This window comes from Macrobrachium rosenbergii, chromosome 8, assembly GCF_040412425.1.
Source record: "Macrobrachium rosenbergii isolate ZJJX-2024 chromosome 8, ASM4041242v1, whole genome shotgun sequence".
Taxonomy (NCBI): Eukaryota; Metazoa; Arthropoda; class Malacostraca; order Decapoda; family Palaemonidae; genus Macrobrachium; species Macrobrachium rosenbergii.
Genome location: NC_089748.1, coordinates 6966099 through 6987988, shown reverse-complemented (window position 1 = coordinate 6987988; position 21890 = coordinate 6966099). Strand labels below are relative to the sequence as shown.

General features: G+C 38.4%; 1 protein-coding gene across 2 annotated transcripts in view; it reads left to right on the top strand.

Annotated features, from left to right (window-relative positions):
• LOC136840581 (ubiquitin carboxyl-terminal hydrolase 19-like) overlaps positions 1-21890 on the top strand; it is a 270035-nt gene that overhangs the window by 142743 nt on the left and 105402 nt on the right. For both annotated transcript variants that reach the window (XM_067107228.1, XM_067107229.1), the window contains exons 12-14: positions 2902-3084; positions 3345-3557; positions 16664-17021. In XM_067107228.1, coding sequence (XP_066963329.1) covers positions 2902-3084; positions 3345-3557; positions 16664-17021 — 754 coding nt within the window. The remainder of the gene's footprint in view (positions 1-2901; positions 3085-3344; positions 3558-16663; positions 17022-21890) is intronic.

Sequence of the window (21890 nt, the reverse complement as noted above, 5' to 3'; positions counted from 1 at the left end):
CATTTGCATGTCTCCCCTTTCCACTGATGTGTTTTTTTCTTAAATGGCCAACCTCAAAGTTTGCCAGGTCTGGGGTTTGGATGATATGTAATTAGCCCATCCCGCATTGTAGAGTTAAGAAACATGGTTTTGTTTTTTCCCTCTGTTGTATAACATGAAACAAAGAATTTTGAGTGTTTTGTAAAAGAGGCCCCACACAGGGTTGTAAATACTGTAGTCACTTTCAATCTCCCGTGGAAGGTAGGGAAAATTTTTTAGAATTTTTTTTCTTACACCATATGCATTTGCATGTCTCCCCCTTTCCACTGATGTGTTTTTTTCTTAAATGGCCAACCTCAAAGTCTGCCAGGTCTGGGGGTTTGGATGATATGTAATTAGCCCATCCCATAAGGGTTAAGAAACATGGTTTTGTTTTTTCCCCTCTGTTGTATAACATGAAACAAAGAATTTTGACTAGTGTTGTTACACTCAATTACAACATAGAAGGGTCAACAGTACACCTGATAAAGCTTACTAAATGACAGGTCAGTGGAAAGACCATCGAAAGACCATTTAGGGGGAAGTCAACTCGGGCTACAGAATTTCATGCACTTCCGCTAACTTATGCATCCACACTTAACTGCTTGGAGATGCTCGATTGTCCCCTCCCAATAGGGGATTTTCAAAGGTATCATGGGTTTATCCTTAATCAAGTGGAGAACAACCGTGGCCTTGTATCAGAAGCTCTGAAGCAACAGTTTGTTTATTGCTCAGGGTGCCTTTCTAGTGGAATTTTCAGCACTTGGAACTTTGTAGACATCCATTGGATATAGTAAGACTTCTTTTGCTGTTTACTTTCAAGGGTATCATTCCATACTTTCCTTGGTATTGCATTGTGCTATTACATCTAGCAGATGATCAGCACCTTACGGTTTTGAATCAGTTGAGATGGAAGCCCCTTCAACTCAGAACTGTATCAACCTCTCTCTGGCTTTAAATGCAGGTCAGAAGTTTATCTGCAGATTCTTTTGAGCTTCTGGAATGAGTTCCATTGTATTTGGTATGAAAACTTTCATTCAGAACTATCAATACTTAAAAACAATAAATTTATTGCAAGCACTCTCCTTAAGGCTGTTGTAAGGGAATGCTATTTTATCTTCTTGCATTATAGCTGAGAATAATGTTAAGGCTAATTTTCAGAGAACTACGAATTCTATTTAACCTCTGGTGGGGAAGTAAAGGAAACCATTCTGTCATGTTGGGGCAATTAAAACTTAATTAGGTTAAGCCTGAAAGGCAATTATCCTTTTATTTTGTGATTTTAGAACCTAGAACATCTGTATCAAAGGTTAATCCTGGAGGAGACAAGATTAACCCTTTGTTTTGTGGTTTTAGAAAAACTAGATGTCCTTGTCAAGGGTTAAGCCTGGAAGAGGCAAAGTTAACCTTTTTTTGTGATTTTAGAAACCTGGAATGTCTTTGTCAAAGGTTAAGCCTGGAAGAAGCAAAGTTAACCTTTTGTTTTGTGATTTAGAAAACCTAGATGTTTTTGTCAAAGGTTAAGCCTGAAAGAGGCAAAGTTAACCTTTTGTTTAGTGGTTATAGAAAACCTAGATGTCGTAGTCAAAGGTCAAGCCTGGAAGAGGCAAAATTAACCTTTTGTTTTGTGGTTTTAAAAACCTAGAACGTCTTTGTCTAAGAACATGAGGTTCTCCTGTGATGTATTTGATTTGGCTAGTGCATAAGAACTAGCTCCATACCTTTTACCTTTATTGAAGGTAAATATTCATATGTGAGAGTTGTTGCAGCTCCATTTAGTGTTATGACAATGTGTCGTTTGAGGATGGGATTAGTGCAGCGCAGAGAGGTTAAAATTTGGTTTTACCCACTCACTACCTTAACTATGAAGAATTTTTTGTAAACAGTAACACCCTTAATCCACTAATAGTAGCAGGTAGTCTTTTCCTGAACCGAAGAAAGAGCAATCCTTTATGCTCTCTGTTTTAAATCATGGATTTTATTAATTTGGGGAGCATGAAGGCGCATACTGTATATTGCATGGGAGCATACCTTTATATCTTAAAGGTATTTATTTTTAGTGACTGTCTTTTTTTATAGGGCTTTTGGACCCAGGCACAGGTGTCCCCTCATGCTGTTTCTGTTTCATTCTGGCTGAATTGAAGCAGTTTTCTCCGCAAGGCTGCTCTTCACTGCACACGTATGAGCGCCTTGCCCCCAGAATGGAATCCAACTTCTGGTGGTAGTAAGACCCAGAAAGGATTCCATATCATGTAAGAATGGTTTGGGTTTCATGCAAGAAACCTTTAGCTCGTTTGGCTGAGTGGATTTGGTTTAGTTGCACTACCCACCACCCTCTTCTCAATGTGGGAATCAGCTAACTTTAACAGCAGGTAAGATTTATCATAAATAATATAAATTTTCATAAAATTTATTATTTGGATACTTGCCTACTGTTAAAGTAGACCCCACCCAGCCTCCCCACAACTTGGTGGGCTGTTAAGGAGAATTCTGATAAGAGCTTAAACATTCGAAACACACTTTGTGGAGAACAGGTGAACTAGATAGTAATCCGCGCAGCCATTCGATCTTTTGCCAATTACCCTATCAGCACGGAGACGTAAGCTAACTTTAACAGTAGGTAAGTATCCAAATTATAAGTTTTATAAAAATTTATATTTCACAACTTTTTGGAAAATTATATAAAACCATATTTGTCTTTATATTTTAATGATGTGCTGCCATTTCTTTAGATTTTTGTTGCATTGCATGTGTGATAGTTTTCATAGGATTATTTTATAGGAAGATTTTCTTTTTGGTTATGCTGTTATGTTAGTACCTGTATTGCACTATTCTAACATATTTTAGCGCTATGCTGTTTCATTTAAAATTTTTTTTTAACAGGTTGGTGAACCCGTTATTGAAATAGCAGTTGTACAGCGTATGATGATTCCAAACCCACCTACACGTTGTGCCTATTGTTCTCGTAATGCTGCTCCTGGTTCTAAGCTGCGTCGGTGCACAAAATGTTTCCGAGCAGGATACTGTCATCAAATATGTCAAAGGAACCATTGGAATAGCCATAAAGTAAGATGACAATTCTAGTTTGTATTCAAGTTATCATGTCTGTCATATGTTGCTACTGGATTGATATTGGTTGTTTTTAGCTTTTGCTTGTAAATATTAATATTTATTATTTATAAGATTTTATAGAATTTATAGACATATACAGGCTGGTTACTAGAAGTCACTTGAAGTACATCTTCATTTAGGACTCTGTCAGATTGTTAATTATGGTGCCCTGAAGGTACTGTAGTTAAAAAATTTACTTGTTTTGCTGTTTGCAGATTCATTGTAAGTTAGTTCCAGAGCCAGTTGGGTGCCCTTTTATAGTATCACTGCCAGAAAGTCATGCCACATATTCTCGACTTACTAGAATCATGGAAGGTTACGCTCGTTATTCAGTAGACATCTTCCAGCCACCTGTCTTCCATGACACATCGCATCGAGGAAGTACTTCCAGTATAGAGCTCTCAGGGGAAGAAAATGATGAAATGGAGGTAAGTGTTGTGAAAATGATTTTACTTGAATAATCAAATAGATTATTAAGTAAAATGGTACAACTTATAATGGGCCTTACATGGTACACCAAACTGTTCTTTGCCGCATCCCTTTGATCCCCCTTGCATTGCTCTGTCTATTATTAGCCCTAACAAGGAGGTCATGATTTTTAAGTGTTTGTCTTTTTGTTAACAAGATAGCACAAAACTTTTTGTGAAAGTTTACCAAATGATGAGCCTCATGACCAGCAACCAATGGTTAGATTTTGCAAGAGTTAGAGGTGTATCTCTTGAGGATGGTTGTTTTGGGGTGAGGATAATCAGTAATAAAATCATGGCCCAAAAATATGAATATAGAAAGCCACTTAAGCACTTCAGCAGCAGATTAGTCTTGAGGAGAACACAGTTCCCTAGGTTAGTTGTCTCATTAAACTACTGAAAAAGAAAGGAAATATTCAACATGTGTAAACATCTGCCAGATAAGACTAAAAGAAAATTTAACTAGTGAAGTATGCTTCCACAGAATAGGATTCTGACAGATAGCTCTAGTGTGATTAGCTGCATTCCTTTATGACCAGTCATAAACTGTATTGTACAGTGCTAACCTGCTTTTTCATGCTTCATTTTGTCATGGATTTTTGTGGAACATGTCTCACTTTTCTGTGGGAACTTTCACCAATTTGCAGGTTTTTCCTATGGACCTTATCTCTAAAATTATCACTAGTTTGCTTTTTTTTTTATAGAGCAACAATATTTATTCACTAATTACTGTACTTTTTTTATACTGTATTTTGTTCATGACTAAATACTGATTTTTATGATAAAAATTATTTACAGTGTACTTATTATGTATGATGTATATGTTAAGCTCATTCCATGTTGGGCCCCAGACTGAGCATAACAGATGTGTGATTTGGCTCTCTCTCTCTCTCTCTCTCTCTCTCTCTCTCTCTCTCTCTCTCTCTCTCTCTCTCTCTCTCTCTCTCTCTCTCTCTCTCTCTCTCTCTGTAATGTAAGATTTATTTGAAATGATATTACTGTAAAAAAAATTTTGCATGATAGAGCATATTGTACAATATTTAAAATTTTCGCTAATTATTTAAATTTTATTTTCCAGTCAAAGTAGACTGGAAAATAAAATAAAAAAATAATTAGCTAATATTTTAAATATTGTACAATATGTTCTATCATCCAAAGAAACTTTACAGCAATATCATTTCAAGTACATCTTACATTACCCTTAGAGAGAGAGAGAGAGAGAGAGAATCAAATCGTACACCTGTTATGGAATGAGCTTAACAGATACACCGTAAATCATAAGTACACTGTAAATCATTTTTATCATAAAAAACGGGGTTTGAACCCGAAGGGAAATGAAAACCCTGTTTTTAGTCTGGGAGCCGCGAGAGCCTCGTGCAGTTCCGTCTGCCTTAGGCAGCGCCCCGGCTAAATCCCTCATCAGAGAACTTATAGCACAGGGTTGGCACGTATTCATTCCGGTTAACGGAAGCTTGTCACTATTGTGATAGGATATCAGGTCTCGGGGGGTCTGCACTTTGACCCCCTATCCGCCACATTGATGGATAATCAGTTCATGGTTAAACATCTCCACTGGTTAGACCTTTCCATTTGCGCTTCTGTGGCTAGTTCAAATGAATCGGGTTAAAACGCGACTACGCATCTACTGTGCATGCGCATGTTGCCAAGCCAGTGTAGGAATAGCCGCGCCTCCCTAAAAGGTTATACTTCCTGCAAATGAAGGGGTGGGCATTACCCAATATACTTAATGCTAACTGGGAGGGTCTGAGGCTCTCACAGCTCCCAGACTAAAAAATAGGGTTTTCATTTCCCTTGGGTTCAAACCCCGTTTTTAGTCAAAGGAGCTCACGAGAGCCTCATGCAGGTGTACCAGAGAACATTTTAAAGAGGCTTTTTGTATATTTATAAAGCCGTCAAACATCATTTGACAGGGAGGATGGACTTTTAGCCACTATCCCTAACCAAAAAAGCTTTTTTGCTTCCCTTGGGTTCAAACCAAAATCTAAAATCCTTTCCCTTTACAGCTGTAACAGCCCACCCTTTAAGCTGTCTCCGAAGAGACTGTGTATTGGTGAAGAGCAAAAGAAATAGACTATAATAGGAAAAAATAACCTACTGGTTTTTAAAACTCACTCACTTTAAAGGAAGAGTTCCTCTTGCCAGCCAATTCACCTTCCGGGCGTCCTTATCTCCTTATCTCATGGTTAAGGGAAGCCCTAAATAAATTTCAGGCTCATTGTAATGTTACGAGGACCCTCATAACCCGGTTTTGTCCTGCGTAGAATGACTCCCGAATCTGTGACGGTTGTTGGTGAACCCTCCAGGTTCCTTCCCCAACCGTTTCTCCTCCGTCAGCCTCCCTCAAGAGATACCACCAAAGGTGGTCCACTCTTGCCCAGACAGGCATCAGGTTATCTGGAGGCTTGTCAGTTGAAAAGGTTTTGAGACCTGTCGCAAAGACTGTGGCATGCAAAAGTCATCTTTTAGCTACAACTGCCAGACTAAGGGGTCAGTTTTTCATAACTATTACCTCAGACACTTCGTCTCCCCTTTTGAGACATTTATGATCCAGTGGCAGTTTACCTCTTTTCTGAGGAGGTCTAGGTTCTCTAGTACTCCTCAGTGTAGGAGTATAGAGGTATGCTTAACTCAGGTCTAAGCACAGAGACTCAGATTTATTCCTAATCTCTCTTCCTCCTCAAGTCCCTTACCCATCCAAGCAAGGAAGAAATTGACTTTGATTGTTTGTTACCCTTGGGAATTTTAGCCAAGTTCAAAGTCCCATCCAAGACCTGGATCCGTTCTTTCTCCTTTTAGATCATTACAGACTCCCTTGACTTCCAGGAGCACTTGACATCTTATGATCTAACTCACCTGGCACCCAGCTCCTCTGGCGCCAGCTCATGCTCCGAGTGTCCACCAGCTCTGGAACTCTGAGCTCACCCAGCACCCAACTCCTCTAGCGCCAGCTCCCGAACTCCGAGCTTGCCTGGTGCCCAGCTCCTCTGGCGACAGCCACAGCCTGGCACCAGCTCATGCTCTGAGTATCCGCCAGTTCCCAAGCTCCTAGCTCACCTGGCACCCAGCTCGTCTGGCGCCAACTCCCGAACTCCTAGCTCCTCTGGCGCCAGCTGCAACCTGGTGCCAACTCATGCTCCAAGTGTCCACCAGCTCCCGACCCCCTAGTTCGCCTGGCACCCAGCGCGTCTGGCTCCAACTCTTGCTACAAGCGCCCAGTAGTTCTCCCCAGCTTGGAAGTAGTTTCGAGAGCTCCCTGTCCAGTTGGAGTTTTTCAGGAATTCCCTGAGCTGAACTGGAAATTAGGTGACCTTCCATAACCCGCCTTTTCCTGTGTCTAAACGTGTTGTCCTCCATCTTATATGGACTTCATTTTTGAGACACTCGGTTTTATTTTTGTGGTTGAGTGCATTTTGCCCACTTTGAAGTGAAGCTAAGTACGTTAGAAACGCCTCTACCTCCTTAGCTTTCAGATGCTATATGCTCTTTACATCCGTTCTACTTACTTACTTTACTGTTGACCTACCGGAAGTGTAAGCGATCTTTGCTTCTCACTATTTTTATGAAAGCTTAAACAGGCCTCTACTATTTTTATGAAAGCTTAAACAGTGTTGAAATTTTCTTTACTGACCTACCGGAATGGGACAATCTTTGCTTCTCATCTCATTATAAAGCCAACAGTGTTGAAATTTTCAACTCATCTCGGACCAACTTATCTCGCCAGCTCATCTCAGCCCAACTTATACCTCGGCCCAACTCACCACCGGTCCAACACACACACACAACACACACACACACACACACACACACACACACACACACACACACACACACTGCAAGGCAGTGTAAATAAAAACAAAACAACAGTTACTCAATTACCAATCCTACTATTTGTAAACAAAAATACCGAACTATGAAATCAAAGTTTGTCAACAAAAACGTTAGTAATTTTTAACCTTTCAACGCATGACAACAATTACTTAATTACCAATTACAAACAAAAGTACCCAAGTATGAAATCAGATGTTTGTCAACAAAAACGTTAGTAATTATTAACCTTTTGATATATCACTTTCAGTTTTACATTCTTTCAGTAAACCCATTACAATGGAGACAATTTTAAGTCAGAGAGGCAAAGCGAAATTTTCTCATGATGGCTATTTGTTCATTTTCGACAAATTCAGCAAAACGGACAGCAATTTGATGTTCTGGAAATGTGATCAGCTCGGCAGGTGTAAAGCGAGAATACACACAAGATTTGGAAACGTAGTTAAAGTCTTGAATACTCACACCCATGACTCTTCACCGATAAAGTAGAAGTAGAAAGGACAACTACAAAAATTAAAACCAGAGCTGAAGAGACGATGGAAAACCCAAGTGTAGTGATTAATGAAGTTTTATGTAATGTTCCCCAATGGCCGGTGCAAGGATCACTCCCGAATTAAATCGGCTCTAAAGAAAACTATTCGTTGAAACGGAATCAGATTAGTGCCTCTCCGCCAAATCCAGTTGACCTAAATCATTTAGCAATCCCTGATGAATATTCGACCCTCAAACAGAGCCAAACCAGAAGGAAGATTTTTGATTAAAAGACAGTGGTCCCAGTGAAGATAGAATTTTGCTATTTGGAAGGAGAAGTTGGTTGCAACATTTGGTATCAGCAGAAGTTTGGTATGTAGACGGAACGTTTAAGATTGCTCCCACGCTATTTTCTCAGGTGTATATTGTAATGGCTCAAAAAATTCAGAGTGTCATTCAGTGCTTTATGCTCTATTTCTAACAAACAGAAAGTTACATATTCAAGGCTACTTAAAATGATAAAAGAATGTCAACCAACCGTAAACCTGAAATCGGTTGTATGTGATTTTGAAATTGCAGCATTTTTGGCAATCAAGGAAAATTTTCCACAAGTCGAACTAAAAGGGTGCTTCTTTCACCTTAGCCAAAACATGCAAAAACACATGCGGCTTTGGGTCTAAGTTCTCGCTATAATAACGATAGCCAGTTTTCTTTACAAGTAAAGATGATACTGGCGCTTGCATTTGTACCTGTCAATCATATTGATTCATATATTGATGTCTTAGCTGATGAATTATCCCCAAAGCATGTGCCAATCTTGAACTGGCTTGAAGACAATTATATAGGTCGGTTAAACAGACGTGGAAATAGCAGACGTGCACCACTCTTTCCATTGGAAATGTGGAATTTGTATTTTCGAACTTTGAATCATGAAGATAAAACAAACAACCATGCAGAAGGAGCGAACAGAAGATTACAAATGGAATTAGGAATGGAACATCCTACACTCTGGAAATTCATAAATGCACTTAAAAAAGTTCAGAAAGGTAGAGATTTTTATTTGGAATCACTTATAGCAGGCAGTTCACCACCCGCCAAATTAAAAAGTACAGGGATACTGATTCCGCATTCTTAGAATTGTCAAAAATTTAATGAAAGGACTCGCATTGAATATTTAAGAGGCATTTCTCATAATATAAAATAAATTTTTTTTTCTATATTTTCATGGATTTTTTGTCTTTAATTATATGGTGTTAATTTATTTTTAGTGTCATGAAAGAGTCATACTTGATTCTGAATAAAGGTGTTTTTAATATTTAGTGAATTTCATTAATCACTGGCGGGAATGAGTTGGGCCAGGGATGAGTTGGGCCAGGGATGAGTTGGGCCGGGGATGAGTTGGCGGCAATGAGTTGGCGGTGATGAGATGTACCCTACCCATTTTCTAATACCTCAAGACCATTTTTAGTGACTGGCACGGCATGACAAAAGGAAGCACAGGATGTTCTACTATCTCTTCACCCTTTCAGTAAGGTGCTGAGTTTGGAGAGCCAGAGGGTACAATGTATCTGGAGTACCCACGACTCTCAGTGGATGGGTTGTGGTTTTATTTCAGTGTGGGTATCTGTTATCTGGTTGTTTTTATTTTGTTGCTCCACCCAGGGCAAGGGCAGGCACATATCATGCTTTGCTAGCCATCAGAGCACTTATATAGTTGCAAAGTTCCCCCTAAGTAGGAGGCGACCCTTGGCTATGCCGCCACGCCACTATGAGGTAAGATGAGCACCAACCACCTGCAGTAGCACTCTTAACTGATAGGAAACGACAAACATTGTTTTCAATGCTAGCAACTTTTCTATTTCAAATTCATTACATGACTTGATGTTTTGGAGTAGAATATGTCCATGATCCCACCTGCTATCAATTTGGAATCAGCTGTGTAATTACTGGGTAAGTCACATAGAAAAATGACATTTTCATAATATAATAAAGCTATATATATACTTATCCAGTAATTACATGATTGGAGCCCTCTCTCCTCCCCTCTGGTGGACATTAGGCATAAAACAGAATGAGGTGGTTAGCTAAGTCGTTCCTAGTATTGCTGTTAGGGGGCGGCACTGTACACTGAAAAATCGAAGCGCTACCCGCAAAATTTGAATTTATGCTGCAGTACGTGGAAAACTAATAGCTATATAATTACTGTGTAAGTATAAAACTGTATTTTATTATAAAAATGTCATATTTGTTTACACTACTTTGACTACACCCTTCACCTCCTATTTTTCCAAGAACTTTTTTCACCACTATGACTACTATTCCCCCATAAAACTACCAAACTAATGTTCTTCCTTCAATACTAATGTCCTTGTTCGGGCACCAAAACATATTGTGGTTTTCAGTATTTTTTATTTGAAACTTACCAGCAATTAAAAGAGTTACTAAACTCGCGCCTGCATGTGTTTGGCAAACGTGAAAAAGAAGATAATTGGTGGAGATCCCATATGACAGTTGCTATCATAAGGTTCACCTACCCCCTACCAGGTGAGGTTGGAATGTATACCTTATATTCAGCAAAACTTTTGCTTCCCTTGTGAATGCAAGTGTGATATGGGTAGGCATCGAGATACGACAGGGTTAGGTTCTTGCATGCATGTCGGAAGGTGAATTTTTATGTAAACTGGTTTGCAATTGAGTATACAGGTTTACATGGGCTACCCCTATAGCCTAACTCCTTTCACCTACAGCCTACCATGGTTTTATCACCATGAATGTATTTTTATGCAGCAACTTTATCAGTTTTTATGATAATGCATATTTTAATAAATTTGCATTTTTACATTATTGTGTTCCCTTACCATGAATTATACTTAACAAGCATTGCATTATTCATATTGTGCTGTAGATTAGACTCTCAGTATGTTCTTTTTAACCCTTTAACGCCGACTGGACGTATTTTACGCCGACAAAAATTGTCTTTTGGTTGCTGAGTGGATGTAAAATACGTCGACTACAAAAAGTTTTTTTAAATATTCGGGGAAAAATACTTATAGGCCTAGTTTGCGAAAAATTTTAAATCGTGCCTTGAGGGATGCTGGGAGTTCACGGATCATGCTGTTGTTTTGTTTACAAGCGTGACCCAGCTGCGCATGCACGAATTTCTTTCTTCTCCCACCAGAAAGCATCAGCAACGCATCGTCCGGGAGCGATTTCTTGACGTGTTCGTGTTTTGCCGAACTTGTGCAAGTGTTAGCGTGTTTGTGATGCAATAGGACGATTGCAGAGATGTCCCAACGTCGTCAGGACTCTGAAAGGCGCGTATTGCCTGTCGGTAGTGAGCGTGTGAGACGCGTTTTAGACTTGGATGCTGGAGAGGGACCGAGCACCCAAGGTGATCCATCTTATGATCGCCGTATTGTACGGCCACGTGTGGCCGAAAGTGACCCTGGGCCCCAAGGGCCGTACCCTGTGCCTTTTATGACCCCTAGGAAACATCGGGGTGTCCTGAGAGGCATTCGTAAACATCTGGGAGGCCTCCAACAAAAGGACATTGATGAATACTTGTTGGAGCTCGATCGAGAGCAGGTGGAAAGTCCTCATTTTGATGGCAGTTGGTCATCTAGTGACGAGGACATCACGCCCGATGTCAGTGATGACGAATATTTTCCCCCAATGTCCGTACGAGAGCCAGAGCATGAAAGTGAACTCGATTTCAGTGGTTTCAGTGCTTATGAGGGAGAGTCTGAGGAGGAGGAGGAGGCACCGATTGTGGCTGGTGGGGACGAGACAGACAGTGATGGTGAAAGTTAAGTATACCTTAGTTTTACCAGACCACTGAGCTGATTAACAGCTCTCCTAGGGCTGGCCCGAAGGATTAGACTTATTTTACGTGGCTAAGAACCAATTGGTTACTTAGCAATGGGACCTACAGCTTATTGTGGAATCCGAACCACAATGTGTTCATAGTTCTTGCCTTTTTGGCTGGCTGAATCATTAACAATGAAAGTGTCCTTTTTGTCGACATACCATACACTACCACAGACTGGAGCTGGTGTACAATCAAATGTCAATTGCATCAGGGAACTTTGGCATAAGGACGAATATCAAACTGTTACTTAGTCCTTCCAACCTAGCCATACTGTATACATTCTTAAATTGTTCTTGTGATCATACATCATTTTGGTTATACATATCTGATAATGAATGGCTTGCTTTACCTTGCATTGCTGGGATTGCTATTCGTAAGCTCTGCCTGCTGCACGATGTTTCGTAATTTTTTATATTCTTATTTTCGTTTTTTTTTCTTTCTGTCGTAAAAGCAGATTGTTGTAAGTTGTACCTGTTGTAAGACGATGCCTACCTTTATTTCAGAAGTTAGTTTTTTGGCTGTTTGCATGGTAAAGTGGTTGTATTTCTTTTATTTTTCCATTCACATAAGATGACTACCACCAGCAGTATTAGAGATAGGTCTGGAAGGTTATACTTAACAGATAATTTTCTTAATAGGATGTATTCCTTGAGTCATAAGTAACAAATGTTTCGTATGCAGTGCCAGAGAATGATGTGGGAGGTAGATGACAGTTGTAATGAGTGCATATCTTGGACAAAAGAAGTAATGTATGCTCATGTTAAGTGTTGCAAAGTTTTGAAGCCTGATAGATTGCAGAAACAATTTGTTAGATCAGAATTTAAAACTGTTGATGTTCAAATTCCTTCTTCAACTCACTCCCTCAGAATTACTCCCTCTACCTTCTCCTTGGCCTAAATTTTTTGCACCTGTCACTTCTGTTGCTCCCCAGTTGTCTCAGGATCTGCAAATAGATGGTTTATTGCAGGTTATGGGTTTAGTTTTTGCTTGATTACATGAAATTTCTAAGTTTATTAAAGATCATAATGATCGTAAATTCCCCTGTAGTGATTTTAATGCTTTCTGTTTCCCTTCGAGAGGTAAGGTGTTGGTGTCTTCTGTCTGTAGCCCCTCCTCTGGACTGCCTTGTGATAATGGAAAGGCTTCCTTATCAGGAAACCAAGTGAAGTCTCAGGAAGAAGTACTGTGCTCTCCAACCTGCCCCTCATTCTCTACTGATCATTCATTCATTTTAAACTTTTGCCAAAAGATCATTTTGGTAGCATAAAGGCTGAAGCTTTCATCTTATGGTGCCTTCTTCATTGCCATCTTATAAGTGTAAATGTAATGATAGGTTTAAACTTAGTTGTATCTGCAAAACTGGATGTTAAAAATTGTATCTTCAAAACTGGATGTTAAAAAACTAAAACTGTAGCCTCCAATATTCTACCTATTCCTTCTGTTTTTTCTCCTGATTCTGATCTTTCTCAGGATTTGAACTAAGTTTTCTTTCTCCTCCGCCTTCTCCAAGAAGTCTTTTACCAAGTCCTAACTTTTTTCTCTCTCAGCTCCAGTTATATCAATCTGTACTTCGATTCCACCTGTACTTGTTCTGTATCTATCAGTGGTCCTTCTTGTGTTGTGCTGTGAATGTTTCCTATCTCCCTGTTCCCGTTCATAGAGAGGATAGCATTGTTGGTAGGCTTGATAGTCTGATATCCTTGCTGGCTAGACGATAAGTGTGTGAACTTGCAAGGGTCGAGTTGTCTGTGGTGTCATTGCTCCGCCCCCTCTGCTGAGTTGCCAACTGTTGCTGACTGGCTGACCCTACTCATGTCTGGGTTGGCCATTCACCCTTCTCCCATGTCACAGTTGCCTTGTTCATCCCTGCCTGGGATCTCTTGCTTCATCACTCTTGTATCTCACCACCTGTCTCTACTAGTTCAGACGACTTATGGGCTGATTTACTGCCAGATTTGCTGTTTTTGATTGCCCCTGATACACTTGGTGGTTTTGATTTTGGTGGTAATGATTCTGACACTCCTCCTTCAGGTTTTAAAAACTTTTTAATCAAAGGAGCTTCATTATTCCCTCAGGTTTTTACTAAATTTGCTCTCTTGAACGACATTCTCTCTTTGCAGTCATAGGAGCTGATTCTGCAGTTGTGGGCATGAAATTATCCCATAGGTATTCAGTTAAGGCTAGACTTTATGTAATTATGCATTGTCTAGCACACAAGGTGAGTTCTAGAAATGCTTCTTTTGCAGTCCCTCCTTTTATGAAAAAAGTAGGAGGTATCTTTTTATGATACAGGGTCTGTGCCTTCTAGTACAGTATGTTATCATTCACCTTTTCATTATCAGTCACATCATTAATTTATATATTTCATCTTCATCACTGCACTGAATAATCCTGATGGGTTCCAGCACTTGGTCTTCAAGACCTAAATTTCATAATCAGTCGATCAGTTGTACTCATCCTCCTGTTAATAATGCTAGTTTTTTTGCTCTTCTAGACCCTATCAAACATCAAGGTTTGGATACATGGAAGAGTGTATGGCCTTCTTCTAAAGCACAGTCTCTTTAACACACTGTTTCACTTTGTGGAGGTGTTATCTTTTGATGAATTCCTTTCTCCTGAAGGAGTTTCTAAGCTCCACAAAGTTTTAGATTTCTTTGGGTACCTTGATAAGGCTATTACTGATGCTTCAGGTGGCGCAGCTGATGCATTTACCTTTGCGGTTCTTAAGCATTGTGAGCAACTTGGCTCTTTCTTGGTGTATCAGGTTTCATCATCTTAGAAAGCAGCTGCTATTTTTGAACATCCTCTGGGTCCTTAGCTTAATTCTGAGGTGCTTCAAGCCATTCTGGAGGCAGTCCCCGGTTAACAGCAATCCGGTTTTATGGGGCTTGTCTAGTGACGAAAATCGGCAATTTTCGGCACCGAAAATCGCCAATTTCCGCTAATCGGCGCTGATACACACCTAACAGAGGCGCCGATAACTGAAAATTGGCGCTTTTTGGCGCCGATAACCCCCGATAATCACCAGAAAAGCGCCGGAAATTGCCGATATTCGGTTAGCGGCGACTTTCGGTTATCAGTTCCTGGCAGCGTGGCGATAATTGAAAATCGGCGATAATAGCGCCAATCCCTGGTTATCAGCGTCGATAGCCAGAGATCAGTTCCAATAACCGGGGATCAGCTCTGATAACAAGGATCAGCGCCAATAACCGGGCATCAACACCAATAACCGGAGATCAGCGCATAATGGTGACGAAAATCCAGTCATCGTCACTAGGCAAGCTCTGTAAAACCGGATTGCCAGTAACCGAGGCCGCCAATAAGCGGGGACTACTTGTACCTACCTCAGGCCTATAGAGCTGCTCCAAAATGTCTGGCTTCCACTCTAGTCTCTCTCTTCAGCAGAATTTAGGGCTGAAAATTATTCCAAGCCTTCTTCCTCTGTTTCCAGAAGCCCTTTCAGTTTATATAGTCCTTCAAGAGAAAGGGTAAACCTGAAAAAGGTGGCAAGGATTGGCTTGAATTCTCCTTAGGTCCCAGTTTGGGGCTGACTGACCAACTTATGGCACGTCTGCCAGGACCTAGGGGCATATCCATGGTGGTGAATGTACTGAGGGAGGGTTACATGATTCTGTTTGTGTCACCTCCACCTCTCTGCTCTTCCTTTAGCTTTCCCTTCTTACCTATATCATCCAGAAAAGTTCCTGATTCTGCAACAGATCAACATGCTCGTGAACAAGTTGGCAGTAGAGCAGGCTATGGATTTGGCTCCAGGATTTTGCAACTGTCTGTTCCTTGTTCCCAAAGCTTCACGGGGTTGGAGGGCAGTCCTCCATGTTTCCCATTTAAACAAGTTCATACGTTTGACTCCATTTTTTATGAAGTCATCCAGCACAGTTCTAGCCACCATTCAGGAAAATCTTTGGATGATCTCCGTAGGCATGCAAATCGTATGTTTTACATCCCCACTCAGAGATCCTCTGTCTTGAAAGTTCCTCATGACAGTGAAACTAGATTTAAATGATTTAGTCACTGAGAATAAAGCTTTAAGAAAAATATATTAGGAGTTCGGTGGCAGTTAGTGTAAGAATTACTATACTATAAGATAAATTATGGAGTTTCTATATAAAGATGAGATGATAATGAAAGACATGACAATGGTTTGCAAGTGCCTTTGCACAACCCTTGAGAAAATAACACTTTATTTGATAGTGTCGGCTGGGCTCCTGTGAGCACCAGAAGTGGAAGACCCAGACCTACTTGGAGGAGACCTACGACAAAGTAGGCTGGAGATAAGTGGAGAGTTGTGGAAGATGAAGTGGCAGAATTTCACACAGGCCCTCTGCATCATGTGTCATTGGAGGGATTGATGATGATGATGATGAACGTTTATGACCAACAATACCCTATGCAATATGAGGACTGTTGGTTTTGAGGGTTAGGAGTTATTTGTGAATTTTTTTATTTTTGTGGAAAGCTAGCACCCCTAACCTCCATGGAATTTGAGGGATAAATGTAGTATTATTTTTTTTTTTTTGGTGCTTTGACCTAGACTTGATGGGAGTTCAGGCATCCCTAACTTCATAAATGGAAAACCATGTAAAAATGCTCATAGTGATAATAATAGTGATTATGCCTTTGCTCTATGTTAAAAAGAAATCATATAACTTTTATTTTGATTTGGAAACTAGTATTACCAGTCTAGGGGTAAAGATTAATTTATTTACAGTATTTTACATTATTTTAATTTTCATCAGTGCTTATATGTTGCTTTAAAATTCTTGAAAAATAAGAGGTATTTGATTTGATACTTAACTTTTATTGTAGAATATTAAGTGTGTTTGTATCTGACTTAATTATTGGAATATTTTGTCTGCTGCAGGTAGAAGATGGAGAAAATCTAAATAGAGGGGAAAATGGTGACATTTTGATGGCTGGAGAGAGTTCACAGACAGATTCTCAAGGTCATTGGGTTGATGATGCAGTGGGTGGTAGCTGTGAAGGTGCTGTTGGTGGTGATAGTGGTGGAGGCAGCAGTGATGGTGGTGGGAGTGATGGCGGTGGTGTGGGAAGTGGTAGTGATGAACCTCCTCAGCTTTCTAGTTCTCCAAATGTTAGAGCAGTACCACCCCGAGGAAGTTTACAGTTACCTTCTGCAACCCAGCTGTTTGTATTGCGACCAGTGAATGTACAAGCTCAGAACTTACCTGCACCAAATGGGGAACCTTTAGAGGACAAAGGTGAGCTCCTGTTCATATAATTTTGTATACATTTCTCATCTTGCTATTTTCTAGGATCAGTAGAGGTACAAATGAGCCTATCAGTTGAGAAACATGCCAAGCGCCATCCTGGGCCAAAATATTTTTTAATTTAATTTATTATATTTTGAAAATGGCACTTGGCATGTTTCTTTATATTGCTGAATATACCTTTATCCCCGGAAATAATAGTAAAACAGATGGAAGCAGATATCCAAAACACCAAAGAAGTTGAAGAGAACCATATCAATGATAAGAATGATTATGTCAAGGAAGAAGAGACTACTCCATCACCAATAATTGGTGCAAGAACAAATTAAACAAGAAATATAGTACATGGTAACACATGGTTGTAGCAGTTGTTTTGTTGAATTGTACAATAATAACAAAAAATAAAAAAAGATGGTATAACTAACATTATAAGAAATTTTATTAAGTGTCATGAGTAAATTATTAGAAAAAATCTAAATTGATAATGAAATGAAAGAAAACAAGACTCGATCACTATATAGCAAAATATTTTCAATAGCTGTATTATACAATGGTTTACAGATCAGATTACATCTAGGAGAAATACGATGATTACTAAAAGAATATGAACCAATGATATTATGTTTGCATGTCAACAAAACTGTATTAACAATAGGTAAATACACCTCAGCATCTACATCATGAGAGGAAGAAGGAAATTTAGGCACAGCCATATATGTACAGTCACTCAAAAATGTTTTGCAACATGTTCCAGAAGTTTTCAACATGTTCCAGAAGTTTTCGTTCACCTAACAGTAATTTGTTCTTTTGATATTTACAAGGAAATGTAATTTTCTTATTCGATTTTGGTTATTAATCATACGGTTAATAATATAAAAAAGAATGGTGAGTGAAAATTTCAGGTTATGAAAAATTATGAAACATTTTGAAAAATTTCACTTCAGATGATTGGGCAAGAGTGTCAAAGAAGAAACTATATTTCAAATCCAGATAAAAACTTATTGACTAATAAAATATTATTGAATAATCATCAGTGAAATTATATACAAATAAAGAAAGAAAGAATTCAACCATTATCGTTGTCAAAAACAAAAAAGGAAAAATCTCACAACGTATGTTATCGTGTGACTCCACATTCGGGCAGGAAAGTTAAACTAAACTGTCTCGTCACTTGCACCGATAAGATGGGCAACAGACTCGGCCGCACCACAATCATTAGCTTGCATAAGACTAATGTTTCTATCGTAGATATTGTTCGGCAGTTTAGTGTAAATAAAACAACCATGTATAGAGGGATACAACAACAGAGAGAACAAGGAAATATGATAAATTCATTGTAAAAAGTGGAGGACTACCCCATTGTTGCACTACTGTTAAGGATCATCATTGGATGATCACTGAAGGAGCTCCGCCTAACTCCCCTGACAACCAGTGTTGCTATAAAGAGAGAACATTACGCTTTCCCTTCAAGTTGCTGCTCAAACCATCAGTAACAGGCTACATGAGACCAAGATACTATTTCATCATACTCCTGCCAAGAAACACTTCATATCAGCGAAACACAAAGAATAGAGGCTAGGGTTTGCGTTATAATATAATCCAGTGGCCGATGATTTCTGTAAGAGTCATCTTTTGCGATGAGGAGGAGACATTCTCCACTGATGAGCATGGTAGTCTTCTTCACTGCTGGCATTTAGCATTAACTAGATTAATGTTGAACTTCTTGCTAATTTTAATTCTTTAGAAACTTAGATAATAAGAAATAGAAAAATAGGCGTTATATATTCGTTAATTTCATAAGAGGCATCAAAATGATAGGCCTAAGTAACAATGAAAGACATGAGAAATTACACATGATAACGGCATTATACACACGTGTGTGTGTGTGTGCGCGCGTGATTATATTCAATGTATTACAAAAATATTAAGTTTCACTAGTTCACAATATACATAGGATTAGTAATTCAAAAATTTGATTAATAATAATGTGCAAGCAAATCTTTACAAAAGTTGTATTTGTTGATGTTAATAAGACTAATAGTTCAACTTATAGCAGTCGTAGGCCTATGTCTACAAAGTTCACACATATGAAGGAGATAAAACAATGATAGCGATGGCAGTTGGAGATGAAAATATGAAAATATTAAAACATAAGAACAGCGATGACCTCTGAAGTTTCATAGTAACATCATTTAAGTAAGTAAAGTATGACAACAGTAAGCAGTATCAGCAAAAGCCCTGTTTAAGGGAAACTGCAGGTAATTTCTCGGACCCACCAGTAGTGTTCAGTTGTTTCATGCGCTTACAACTGAGTTGCCAAATAGCGCCAGATGTCGCTATTATAAGCTGTTGTTCGAAAAGTTTTGAAGTATGTTGCAAAACATTTTTGAGTGATTGTACTTAACAAAGTAGTTTATGACAAAGTACCTGTAAACATTACTGACTTGCAAATATCAGGTATGTAATTTATGATATATACAACCAACCTAATGAAAATTATGACATTGATAAACTTAAAGAATTACTTAACAATGCCAAGGAACTTACATTAATAGTAGGTGATTTTAATGGGTACATTAACCCTTAAACGCTGAGCCTCTATTTACAAAAACGTCTCCCGTATGCCGGCGGCGTTCAGGAGCTAGCGCCGAAGCGGAAAAAAAGATTTTTTCAAAAAATCACAGCACGCTTAGTTTTTAAGATTAAGAGTTCATTTTTGGCTCATGTTTTTTGTCATTGCCTTAAGTTTAGTATGCAACCATCAGAAATGAAAAAAATATCATTATCATATATAAATATTGAAATATACGACAGTGCAAAAAAAAAAAATTTCATATATAATTTTATACAAATCGCGCTGTGAGCAAAACGGTTAAAGCTAATGGGTTATTTTGTTTTTCTTTGTATTGTACATTAAATTGCGATGATTTTGGTATATAAAAAATTGTAAAACGATCAAAGCAACACAATGAAAATATTATCACAAAATGATGCATGAATTAAATGGCAACGGACGTAAAAAATGTTTTTTCAAAAATTCACCATAAATCGAAATATTGTGCTAGAGACTTCCCGTTTGTTGAAAAATGAAGCTAATTGATTAATATTACTAGACTGTAAGTGTTTTAGCTTACAATTGCAGTTTTCGACCATTTCGGTTGAGTTAAAGTTGACCGAAAGTCGTATTTTTTCCATTTATCGTGATTTATATGAATATATTTCAAAACTGATAAAAGCTACAACCATGAGTTATTTTCTGTTGTATTGTACATGAAATTGTGCACATTTCCATATATAAAACTTTATGTAACGACCAATATAAAACGGTGCAAACATTACGACAACGTGATTTTAAAGAATTTCTGGCGCTGACGTAAGGAAAAAGTTTTTTCAAAAATTCACCATAAATCGAAATATTGTGCTAGAGACTTCCAATTTGTTGCAAAATGAAAGTAAATGATTGAATATTACTAGAATGTAAGAGGTTTAGCTTACAATTGCATTTTTTGACCATTTAAATCGAGTCAAAGTAGACCGAAGGTTGAAATTTTGGCAGTTATCGTGGTTTATATAAAAATATTTCAAAACTGATAAAAGCTACAACCATGGGTTGTATTTTGCTGTATTGTACATGAAATTGCACACATTTTCATACATAAAACTTTATGTAACGGGTAATATAAAACAGTGCAAAAATTACGACAAAATGACTAAAAAATTTCTGAAATTTTATTGAGTTACAGCGCGGCCGTAAGGAAAAAAGTTTTTTCAAAAATTCACCATAAATCGAAATATTGTGCTAGAGACTTCCAATTTGTTGCAAAATGAAGGTACATGATTGAATATTACTAGAATGTAAGAGTTTTAGCTTACAATTGCATTTTTTCGACCATTTCGTCGAGTCAAAGTTGACCAAGGTTGAAATTTTTGTAGTCGACGTGCGGTGCGTCCACTTGGCACCCAACAGACAATTTTAGTCGATGTATGATACGTCCAGTAGGCGTTTAAGGGTTAATAGTAGGTGATTTTAATGCTCACAACCCAATATGGGACTATAATTGCACAAACTCAAATAGAGCAGGAAGTAATGTAGAATAAATTATGGATTCAAGTGACATGTGCTGTGTAAATGATGACAAAATCAGCACATATTATTCAAAACACATGGAACATTTTGCTCAGTAGACATAACTCTGTGTACCTCAAGTATAGTAGACAGATTAGATTGGAATACAGTTGATGACTTGTATACCAGTGATCATTTTCCAATACTAATTTCCTTATTACAAAATAATCCTGCAAAACATGTCCCTCACTATAATACAGGCCATCCTTGCTTACCGGCGGCATCGGTTAATGGCGTTTTGGTTTTACGGCACTTGGCTATTATTGCTGATTTTCAGTTAGTGGCGCTTGGCTGTGGACGGAACCCCCGCTGTTAACTTGGGACTGCCTGTACTTATAAAGCAGATTGGGAGCGATATGAAATGCACACTAGGAATATCCCACCATTTGAATATTCTAAAAACCATAATGAAACGAATAAATTTCTTGTTGATATTAAAAATGCTGCTTATAAAGCAATACCAAAATCAAAACCTCATCCAACAAAACACAAAGTTCCATGATGGCCTGATAAGCTAAGAAAGTAAATGAATATAAAACACTCAGTAGGGAGATGACTGGATAATTTGAAAAAAATTAAAATTAATAAAAACATTACTGATATTAGAAGGAAATTTTTAAAAAATTACTACAGTATATGATTAGAAATTGATACATTACAACCTCTATGCAACAGAATATCTGCAAAATTTAAGAAAGAAGTAATATAAGGAAGAATAATTTCATGGAGGAAAT